This window comes from Rousettus aegyptiacus, unplaced genomic scaffold, assembly GCF_014176215.1.
Source record: "Rousettus aegyptiacus isolate mRouAeg1 unplaced genomic scaffold, mRouAeg1.p scaffold_m13_p_13, whole genome shotgun sequence".
NCBI lineage: Eukaryota > Metazoa > Chordata > Mammalia > Chiroptera > Pteropodidae > Rousettus > Rousettus aegyptiacus.
In genome coordinates, this window is record NW_023416288.1 from 7,740,494 (window position 1) to 7,753,035 (window position 12,542).

A 12,542-nucleotide genomic window follows, 5' to 3' on the forward strand; every position below is an offset into this window, starting at 1 on the left:
TGCACTTTCAACTCAGTATGTAGAATAGATGGGCCATAAACAGAGAAGATGGTTTTGGTTTTACATACATTTCTATTTGTGCATGTAGCGGAGAAATTAAGAGGTTAAGAGGTTTAGTTATACCCCTTAAGCAGGCAAACTATTTGTGTAATAAATTAGAGATTACTTTAGAAATACACACATTTATAACAATAGCTTTTAATCAATAGCTTAAAAAAAAATGAACGCTATGTTGTGTTTGAGCTGCTATTTTTACCCTATTGAGGTCTCCTCTTAAAATATCAAAATTTATCTTCACTTAAATAATTAATCATATTCTTAGATTCTGATCAATGACTGTGAATTCATTTTGACATTGGCTTTTAGTTTTAAAGCTTTATACTGCAGTGCTTATAAAGGTGACATATCTACCTTGATTACAACCTTCATGGATTGTTAACTACAAATAAAACTTTTGTATTAAATTTTTGATTGATACATGATACAATTTCTATTTGCTCCTGGAAACATAAAAATACCATTAATGTTAAATAAAATGAAAAAGCAAAAGCTGTGTTTTTAAAAGAAATGTAAAAATTTGAATAAATTTTTCATATTTTTTTCATCTAATTGTTATTTGGAGTACAAAATATAATATTAAATTATTTTAACAAAATGATCCAAACATACAATTAGAAGAAAATTACTTTTATTTATCACAAAACTTACCACATTTGCATTTATATACCAGTGAACATAATGTACCAACATTCTTTGAAAAGGATGTCTATTTTTGTTCAGAATAGATTATTTTTTTCCCCCACAAAATGAACACCTCTCCAGCATACATAAAAGATCATTAAAAATGAATTGGTGACTTAAAAATCAACATGATATCTGAGGTTGGTAAACAAACAAAAAAAATGTGCTAACCATCAAAATTAATTATTAAAGCTAAAAACTAGTCACATTTTTTTTAATGTTTCTGTTAATAAAATTATATGTTCTACTTTGTTTTTTTCTTTTTTTTTCATTTTGATGGTTTCACCCCCTCATACAAAAGTTTGATATTCCAAATTTTTTTCTTATATTGTTTAATTTGCCATACAGACTGAAAAATTAGAACAAACACAATAATCAATTAAACAGCATAAGATTATATTCTCTGAGTCTAGAATAACTTAAATAACTTCCAAAAAAAGAAAGTGCTTCTGTTTGGAAGATGATAGCATAAGAATATAAACTTAAATGCTTCACTGACATAACTCCAGTCAAAGGTATTTATAGTGAGGGTCATTCATTTTATCTTCCTGAAACAAAGGAATAAAGATCAACGACAGATACCAGCAACTGACAATTTTTACAAACTTAAAAGTAACTAATAACATATTTCACTGGAAGCATATAAACACTTCATTTTCTCCTTATGAATCACTTATGTTTTATACAGTTTTTAGATGCCCTCTTCCTTGACCTTTTTTTATTCTACATTTCTTGACAGCTACTCTGTCACATGCATTTATACAACTTTTACTATGTAAAAGTTGTAAAGTTAGAATTTGTTTTCATATATAAAATCAGTGACAATTAGAAATCTAAACCCTTAAAGCAAAGAAGAAAGATCACAGGGTTATGGCCCTTGTTCAATTAAGGGATATAAAAATTCTAGTTTTATAGCTGCTATATTGATTTTGAAGAAAAGTAAATAAAGATATAAATAAAATCTGGGTTAATTTAAATATTTGTGTGCACCATGAGGACCATGACATGTCTAGTGCTAGTCAATATCATACAAGAAAATGCATGCTCAATTCAGTTCATGTAACATTCACTTTAGGAGTATATAACCACTTTTCTCAGGAAATTTCCTATGGGTAAAGGACAAGATTCTTTGTTCAAAATTTGATCATTGAAGAGAGACCATTTGCTACTGGAAGCATAAGCCCCATGTAAGAAAATATTATGACTCTGGCAACTGATTTCTCCTGTTTCTACTTTTTCGGCTGTTGATGAGAGCCTTTAACTTGCCATAGTCCCCTCTCATCTTCTGGGATTCTTCTCCCTGTTGATGTTGCTGCCGAGTGTCTTTGCAGTACTGGTTAATCATCTGCATTTCTGAATGGCTGAATGCCCCCATGATGTCCTTCGGATGGAAGGGTAAAGCCCTCACAGAGCTAGCCCAGGTCCATGGGGACCATTTGTCTGTTACAACAGCCACCATTTCAGAATCTAAAACTTTAAAGTTGATCTTGGCTATGGTCTGCTTGAAACTGTTTTCTGTTGCAATGCAGTGATACAGTCCTTGGTCAGAATCTTGAATGGAACGGATCAGGAGTCCTTGTGAAGTGGCTATGATTCGTTCACTCAGCTTAACCTAAAAGAGAGCCATCAAAGTTCTGAAAACCCAACTCTATATCTTTTAAAAAGATATAGCCAACATATACAGATATGATCAACATATTCCATGCACAACCATGGAATATGGGATGTCTGACTCTACATAGCCCTAATTAATTTAATACGTAGCACCAAAACTGCCCACAACAGAATACACACAAATTAAGAAGGCTCCATTTTCTCCTTTGCTCCACCAGACCTTTTGATGTACAGCTAACAGCATTGCATTTTAGAATCCTCTAAGTCTATATACATATAATATATATATACATATGTAATATATAATATAATATAATAAATATAATATAATATAATAATATAATATAATATAATATAATATAATATAATATAATATAATATAATATATTTTTATTCTGTCATTTGTCAGGATACTGTGACATCAATATTATAGAATTCATTATTTATAATATTTCACCCTAAGCCGTTTTACAATGTTTACCTTTTAAAATGGCTCTTTCCAATTAGAGAAAAGTAAATGTAAATGTTCTTTTATTTGAAAATCTAGTATTTTTTCCATACCACTAAATAAAGGCAATGGTCCCATAAACAATGATTTCATATATTACCTAACCAAAACCTGAGAGTTATAAATAATAAAGCAATGGAAACAGATTACCACACAGTAGTAAAATGCTCTTTTCCATAAAGGTTATAGTTTAGTGTAATTTCTTGCTGAGGAAAATTGAACTTTTTTTAAAGCCCCTTTTATCCTATGAATCACACAAAGGTGCTGTTGTGTGAGAACTTGGTTTCTGGATTTATACACATCTTGTTTCTTTTACAAATGCTTCCTCACATCAATACCCCCATTTGAGTGTCCAAGCTCTTGTTTCAATCACCATGTTACAGAGGTGAGCAGGCAGAGAGGATTTCTAATTAAACCATCAACTCTACAGACAACGGATTTTACAGAGGGTGGCACTTGTCATCCCAAAGATGTAAAAGGATGTTCATATGCCTTTCCTTTTCCTTTGATCTGAACCTCACTGAGGGCTGGTGATTTAATGCTCTTTCTAAAACCCTGATTGATTGTTGCTGTGCTGCGTTACTTACCTCTTTCCTCCTGTCTTTGTCTTTCTGTAACAACCACTTGATAGATGCTTGAGGAGACTTGGGGGCACACTCAAGGAAAGTGGTGTTATTTTTTACTCCATACTGAACAATTTCAGCTGCATTTCTATATGCTGGAAGGAGAGAGAGAGAGAGAGAGAGAGAGAGAGAGAGAGAGAGAGAGAGAGAGAGAGAGAATGGAATTTAGAGCATGTTCTCCTATATGCATATTTATTTTTCTATAAAATTGTGATCATTATGGCAACCCCCAAAAGGCAGTCTTAATCATTTAACAAGCAGACTATTACAGATTGTTTACCTGTTTTTTTTTTTTTAAATCTAAATGGAAGGAGCTAAAGACAAAGGAATCTATATTTATTCAAGAACTACTTTGTATAAAATAGTAATTGCAACAGTAATAGGAATGAACTTAATATCACTTTGGACATTAAATTATTAAAATATCCTTGTGAATTAGGTTTGCTCAGCTTTTCACAGTTGAACAAACAGTCTGTGAGTTATGAGGAAACATATATTTGCTAAAGAGTTAATAAGTCCTAGGCAATACCGAAGCCAGGTTCATCCCAACCCTAAACTCCGTACTCACTGTAGTCTAAATAAATTCAGAAATATTTGGAAAAGGCAGAAAGCAAGGTGTAGCCACAGTGGGGTGTAGTGGTTGAGAGCACAAGCTTTGGAACCAGAGGCACCTGAGGTAAAATCCTGACTTCACCACTACTGGCTGCATATCCTTAGACAAATTATTTGATCTTTCTGTGTTTCAATTTTACTTGGTTCTAAAACCTAGACTATTATATTTTCATATAGGTTCCTTAATGAAATTCTTAAATTAGTACAAACATTTTGTATAATTATGTGATAGCTTAGTCATGGACAGAATACTCATTATAAAGTGGAATAGAAATAGACCCTACTTTAGTATAGTTTCTTGAGAATTAAGTGAGAAAATCCACAAAAAAATCATTTAGCTCAGTTCTGACACAAAATCAACATTTATGTGTGTTCATCACTACCTTCACTGCAAATATTCCTACCACTATGACTACTCTGACTATTCATGAGAAATGACACAAAGATTTATGAAATAGTAGAGAAAAGGTAACCTGGATGTATTCCCTCAATTAGATGTATGGAAAATTAAGCAAAACGTGTCTTAATTTTCTGCTTGTAGTTGCTGTAATTAGTAACAAGAATGGCATTCTTTACTAAACACACACACACACACACACAAGATACCCAGACTCAGAAAGATTAGCAGCAGAAGTTTCAGTGTTATTTGTTAACAACAGTACATTTATAGCACCTTGGCTAGGAGGGAGTGCTGCCTGGAGAGATACTTCTGTTGGTGAGGTTGAAGTGGGATGAGAAGATTAGTGGGGAAAGTATGATTACATGATATCTCCATGTCAGGACAGAAAGAATGGGGTTAGATTAGTTGCAAGACATAGGCAGAATTGTCAAAAGTATATGGAATGGTTATAAATTGTTAAATAAAGAATCTCTAGTACACGCATTTTGGGGGCAGAATTATTCACCATAGCCAAAAGGTAGAAGTAACTCAAGTGTCCGGCAATGGATAAATGAATAAAAAATATGTGTGTGTACACACACACACACACACACACACACACACACACACACAGGAATATTTTTCTGCCTGAAGCAGGAAAGAAATTCTTACAGGTCACTACATGAAGGAATACCAAAGACCTTATGCTAAGTGAAACAAGCCAGTTACAAAATAACAACTATTGCATGATTCCAGTTATATAAGGTATTTAAAGTAGTCAAATTCATAGAGACAGAGAGTAGAATGGTGGTGGCCAGAAGTTTAGGAGGGAGAACAAGGTGTTGGTGTTTAATGGGGGCGGAGTTTCACTTTGAAAGGGTGAAAAAGTTCTGGAGATGGATGGTAGTGCTGGTTATCAACAATGTGGAGGTTCTTAATACCACAGAACTGTAAGTTTTAAAAATGGTATTAGTAAATTTTGTGTTACGTATATCTACCCAAATAAAAGACAAACAAGGTGCTATTCTTTTTGTTCTTCAGTGGTAAATTTTAAAAAGTACTTCTTTTTCTCAAAAGGAAAATAACAACTAAGAAAATCTGTAATTGAAAGACCTACCAACTACATAGGTCTTTGTGTTCCCAGACTTTTGTTTTTCACAATTCTTAGCATACACATAAATAACATTCAATTTGTAATTACCACATATGAATACCAAGAATTTTATAGCAGTTCCTTCTTTAAAATGAAATACCTGAATCTCTTAAGAGGTTTCTCTTACTGAAATGTGATACAGAGCATTGCTACTCTGTACAAGCTTGACCACTGCTTAATTTCAATACCTTTTAGATTAAATCCTCTGCATTGAGTCAATGGATTTCCATGTCTCACATCTTGTCTTCGGCTCCTCCTATAAGTGTAGAAATATATAAAAGTGACTCAGAATTAACATTGTCAATTACACCACATTTAAAAGAGAACATTTTAAATTTCACAGCCTTTCGATTGCCTAAACTACTATAAAGCAAAGAGGTCTGATATGTGATATTTCTTGTTCAATACATCAGTGATAAGGTGAATATTTACCCTGCTTTTGATCTAAATTAATTCAGACTCTCCTCATCCACCACTTGTGACAGAATGGTTATAAACTTTCTATTATGCATTTTTTAGGTAAGTGTTTGATTCCAAATTAATAGTGTAAATTTTTACTGTAGAGACAGTAATCTAAATTTTTGTAAGATGATAATCTCAAAAGTATAAATTCACTAACATCTTCCATCTTACAAATTTGTTTCTTAAATTAGCATATTTTTCTTTAAAAAAGTCAATACTTTCTAATAGTTTTCAGATATATTAAAATTTTTCCAAAACAAGTGATACAGAGATAGAATCTGTATATTTAATATAAAGTTAAGCAAAATCATTTATTTCCTAAAATAAAGATTTTACTTTAACTTTTATTTTGAAAATTTTCAAGTTCATAGAAAAGTGGATATATGAATACAATGAACATTGATATATCTAGATTCATGAATTGTTATATTTTGTCATATTTTTTTCTTGCATATACAAGAAATAATAATAATGTTTTGCACTTACATGCTTTAGCATGTGTTTTCTAAGAATAAGTAATTTTCCTACCTACTATTATTATACTAAGGATATTAATATTTTTTCAGTAACATCATATTATATACATTTTATATCAAAATTTCCTTAGTTTTCCTCAACACATCCCTTATGTATTTTTAAAAATTTATTCAGGATCCAATTAAAGTTCATTTATTGCATTTAGTTGTTATATATCTCCAGCTTAAGCATTTCAAAAATTTAGTTACATTCTTTGTAAGTTAGTCATCATTTAAATAAAAGTTTTAAATTATTAATTTTCCTGCATCTTAGTCTTAGCTAAGTTTTAATTGTATTACATAGTGCAACAAATCGAAACAAAGCAACTAGTATTCTCTTAGAAATGAATCATGAATATGAACATTACTGTAAGAGACAAGGAAGGCGACTCTCTTATAATTTTGTCTACACAGCAAAAGGAACCATCAACAAGGCAACCATCCAAATGGGAGAATATATTTGCAATAGATGCCTTTGAAAGGGGCCTAATATCCAAAATATATAAAGAACTCATACAACTCAACAATAATAATTTTTAAAAAAGCACGATCCAATTAAAAACTGGGCAGAGGACCTGAACAGACACTTATCCAAGAAGACATACGAATAACCAACAGACAGATGAAAAAATGCTCAGCTTCACTAGTTATTATGGAAATGTAAATCAAAACAACGAGGTACCATCTCACACCCATTAGAATGGCTATCATCAACAAGACAAATAATGACAAGTGTTAGAGAAGTTGTGGGGAAAAAGAAACCCTCGTACACTGCTGGTGGGACTGCAAATTGGTATAGACACTATGGAAAGCAGTATGGAGGTTCTTCAGGGGGGAAAAAAAACAACAAAAAACAAACAAACAGACCAAAAAACCCCCAAAAAACCTAAGACTAGAATTACTATATAACCCAGCAATCCTTCTTCTGAGTATTTATCCAAAAATCCTGAAAACATTTACCTACAAAGATATATGTACCCCGATATTCATAGCAGCATTATTCCTAGTGGCTAGGACATGGAAGCAACCAAAGATGATTGAATAAAGAAGATGTGGTACATATATAAATGTAACATTATTCAGCCATAAGAAAAGATGAAATACTGTCATTTGTTACAACATGGATGGATCTTGAGATAATCATGCTAAGCAAAATGTCAGACAGAAAAAGTTGAAAATGGTATAATTTCATTCATATGTGGGATATAAAACTGAAAGCAACAAACAAATATGACAAAGAGACTCATGGACACAGACTGTGGACTAGTGGTTACCAGAGGGAAGTGGGGAAAGGAGGAGGTAAATAAGGGTAAAAAGGGTCAAATGTTTGGTAAGAGAAATAAATTTAACTTTGAGTGGTGAACTCACAATGCAATATACATACGACATACGTAATTGTACATTGAAACTTATTTGATTTTATTAACCAATGTCACCCCAACTATTTTAATAAAAGAAATTTTGGGAGTATGCAGTTAAATTGATTATTTGCTATCAATGCTGAGAAGGATAGAAGACTGAGCATGTCACATAATTGGGTTAGTTATTAAGTCTCTCAATATTTTTACCCTTAAAGATAAATTTAAAAATTCAGTAAGAAGAACGGGAATATTAAAATCTCACAGAGGTTGTAAAATTTACAAAGCTAAATTAATCTCAAAGTCATTAATAATGAAAAATTCATTTTAATGTTACAGTAAGTAGTTAATAGTTTATGTACTCATTGAGTATGTACATATATTTATGAAAATATATGTATAATATTTTGTCATTTAAATATGCTTTTTCTAAAAAGTCACATGATCCTTATTCAATTATATATTTCTATACAACCACAAAAACACAAACTAGTGGAAATCACTCTTGTCTCAGAAAATGCGATTATTATTGTACTCTAGAAAGGCTCCTATGTCATGTTTTTACTGCATCGTATTTGTTATATATTTAGGTCACAGCATTATGTACCATCAGCCAACTGTGAGTGTATGTTACAACACCATATGAGAGTTATTATGGCTGAATTGGTTATTTTCAGCCATCTAGACAAGCAATATTGCAATTGTTAAATTTATTTTCCTGTGATCAGCTCTAAGTTATGGTTTACTCATGTATATGAACTCACAAGCTGGATAATCTGAATTTACAGTATCACATCGCTTTTAGACATTCAGGTACAGAAAACTATTGTTATAACTTGGCTTAAACGATATCAGAAAGGCAGTTATCCGAGCCTTTTGTAGTGTAGATTTCTTATAAGGCATTCATATAGCATTGTGAAAGTGTGCCAGTAGGCAGACTTATATTGCATGTAAGACTTGGGATTTGGCTCAAGTTGCCAATGTTTCCCCATTACAGTCTACTCCTTTGGATAAAAAAAAAAAAAGAAATTATTTTCTTCTTGTATAGAAAACATATATTTACTTGAAGACTGAATATCTTGTCTTAAAATAAAATTTCTAACTACATATCTGAATCCAGAATAAGTAGCATTTGAGTCTAAACTGCAATATTTGATACAAATGCCCAAATATTTAAGATATTGGAGGGTGTTGAGGGGAAAAAAAAAAACTAACTTCTTTTAAAAAGTTATTATAAACTAACTTCTTTTAAAAAGGGGAAACTAACTTCTTTTAAAAAGGGGAAAACTACTGAGCCAATGATATATAACAACTTTATTATGTCAAAGTCTGGACTCCAGTGATTTCTATGTAAAACTGTTTCTCTGTTTCCATGCAAAAGATATGTTCTTTCATTCCTCTGAATTATTCTATGTGATCTTTGTGTTCCAGAAAAACAGATAGCACAATTAGAATAAAACCAGGTAAGTTAACACTATTAAAGAAAATAAATGTGGAAAAAATAGCATTTTTCATCATTACTATTTAATCTCTAAGGAAGATAAGTACTACATATTAGAATTTAGGAAATAGTTAATTCATTCTGCAAACATGTTTTGCATTCACTATAAGTATATGATGTAACTGTTTGTAAAAAATTTGGAGAATTTAAATAGTATAGATATTTTTAATGAAAATTCTAGTATGCAAGCCAAAGATGAATATAGGTAGGTCAAGGAATATCATTTACATATTGCAGGTTTTGGCTTTGTGATAGAATTAAGCCATTACTAGAGATCATTGAGATTGCTCTTTAGATGGTTACTACTTTCTCAACCCATGATTTATGTTTTTTTCCTGTTTATACTTTTTTATTGAGATATGACTGACATATATGTTTCAAGTGTATAACAATTTTTCAATACATGTATATATTGCAAAATGATCTCCATGATAAGTTTAACATCTGTCACCATACATAGTTGCAAATATTTCTTTCTTGTGATTAGGACTTTTAAAATGTATTCTCTTAGCAATTTTCAAATACACAATACAGTATTATTTACTAAGGTCATCATACAGTGCATTTCATCCTTAATTATTTTATAACTGGAAGTCTGTATTTTTTTATTCACTTTCCCATTTCTCCCATCCTCCATTCCCCACTTCTGGCAACCATCGATCTGTTCTCTGTATTTATGAGCTTAGCTTATTGTTGTTGCTTTTAAAATTTCACATAAGCGAGTTATATGGTACTTGTCTTTCTCTGTATGACTTATTTCATTTAGCATAATGCCCTTAAGGTCCATCCTTATTGTCACAATTGCAAGATTTCACTCTTTTTTTTATGGCAGAATGGCATTCTATTGTGCATATATATTGATTTTGCATTATATATACTTTTTTCAGCAAAAAATGCTACAATAAACATGAGGGTGCGAATATCTTTTTGAATTAGTGTTTTTGTTTTCTTCAATTAAATACTCAAAAATGAAATTGCTAGATCATATAGTAGTTTTATTTCTAATTTTTTGAGTATACTTTATACTGTTTTCCATAGTGCACGCACAAATTTATATCCCCACCATTAGCGCACAAGGGTTCCTTTTTCTCTACATCCTCACCATTTATTTCTTGTCTTTTTGATAACAGTGATTCAAACAAGTATGAGGTAATATCTCATTGTGGTGTTGATTTACATTTGTCTGACGCTTAGTGATGTTGAGCATTTTTTCATATATGTGTTGGCTATCTGTATGTCTTTGAAAAAAACGTCTTTTCAGATCTTCTCATAATTTAATTGGATTGTTTGTTTTTTTTTCTATTGACTTGTATAAGTTTTTTTACATTTTGGATATTAACCCCTTATCAGATATATGGTTTGCAAATATTTTCTCCCATTCAGTCTTTTTATTTTGTTGATAATTTTATTTGCTGTGCAGAAGTATTTTTAGTTTGATGTAGTACCAATAGTTTATTTTTGCTCGTGTTGCTTTTGCTTTTGGAGTGAAATCCAAAAACTCATCACCAAGACCAATGTCTTCTTATTCTATGTTTTCTTCTAGAGTTTCATGGTTTCAGTCCTTACATTTTAAGTTTTTAGTCGTTTTCCAGTTAATTTGTATGTATGGCATACGATAGTGGCCCACCTTCATTCTTTGCATGTGGCTGTCCAGTTTTCCCAGTACCATTTATTAAATAAACTATCTTTTCCTCATCATATTTTTCTAGTTTCTTTGTCATAAATTAATTCACCATATAAGCATGGGTTTATTTCTAGGCTCTCTATTCTGTTCCATTGATCTATGTGTCTGTTTTGTTTTGTTTTTTCAATTATAGTTACATTCATATTATGTTAGTTTCAGGTGTATAGTACAATAGTTGGACATTTATATAACTTACAAAGTGATCCCCCTGACAAGTCTAGTATCCACCTGACACTACACTTAATCATCACTTTATTGGCTATATTCCCTGTGCTGTGTTTTACATCCCCATGATTGTTTTGTAATTGCCAATTTGTATTTCTTAATCTCTTCATTTTTTTTCAACCAGTCCCCAACCCTCTTCCCATCTGGCGACCATAAGTTTGTTCTCTGTATGAGTTTGCTTCTGTCTTGCTTGTTCATTTATTTAGATTTTTTAGATTCTACACACATGTAAGTGAAATCATATGGTATTTGTCTTTCTCTGTCCAACCTATTTCACTTAGCTCAATAGCCTTTAGGTCCATCCATGTTTTAAGACTTCATTTGCTTTATGGCCAAGAAATATTCCACTGCACATATTCTTTATCCATTTGTCTTATAATTGGAGCATTTAATCCATTTACATTTAAAGTAACTATTGATAGGTATGTAGTTATTATCATTTTATTAACTGTTTTCTGATTGTTCTGTAGTTCTTTGTTCCTTTCTTTCTCTCTTGTTCTCTTTTCTCATATGTTAATGACTTTCTGTAGTGTGTTTGAATTCCTTTCTCTTTATTTTTTGTATATCACTTGTAGATTTTTGTTTTTGGTTACCATGTGCTTCATATATTCCAATTTATGTTTATAACATTCTATTTTAAGTTGATAGTCACTTAGGCTTAAATACATTCTATAATCACTACTATTTTTACTCACCTACACGTTTTTGTTTTTGTCATTTTTTACTTTTGTGTATATGTTTGTATGTATCCCTTAATTTATTGTTATAATTACGCATGATATTCCTACTTTTACCTTTTAACTTTTGAACTAGCTTTAGTATTGGTTGACCCACTGCTTTTATCATGTGTTTGTCTTTGTCTATGTGTCTTTTCTACCAATACTATACTGTTTTGATTAATATAGCTTTGCAATATAGTTTGAAATTAGGAATTGTGATATCTCCAGCTTTGTTCTTCTTTCTCTAGATTGCTTTGGCTATTCGGGGTCTTTTTTGTTTTCATACAAATGTTAGGATTATTTGTTCTATTTCTGTGAAAAATGCCAATGGAATTTTGATAGGGATTGCATTGAATCAGTAGATTGCTTTAGGTAATATGGATATATTAACAATATTAATTTTCTAATCCATAAGTATAGAATATATTTTCTTTTATTTGTGTCATCT

General features: G+C 31.2%; 1 protein-coding gene across 1 annotated transcript in view; it reads right to left on the bottom strand.

The window, feature by feature from the left end:
- Positions 1-671: 671 nt before the first annotated feature.
- The window catches only part of SEMA3C (semaphorin 3C), a 156,042-nt gene continuing 144,171 nt past the window's right edge, over positions 672-12,542 (bottom strand). The window contains exons 16-18 of the mRNA XM_036230299.1: positions 5,819-5,886; positions 3,451-3,581; positions 672-2,353 (exon numbers count right to left, since the gene is read on the bottom strand). Coding sequence (XP_036086192.1) covers positions 1,940-2,353; positions 3,451-3,581; positions 5,819-5,886 — 613 coding nt within the window. The 3' untranslated portion in view covers positions 672-1,939. The remainder of the gene's footprint in view (positions 2,354-3,450; positions 3,582-5,818; positions 5,887-12,542) is intronic.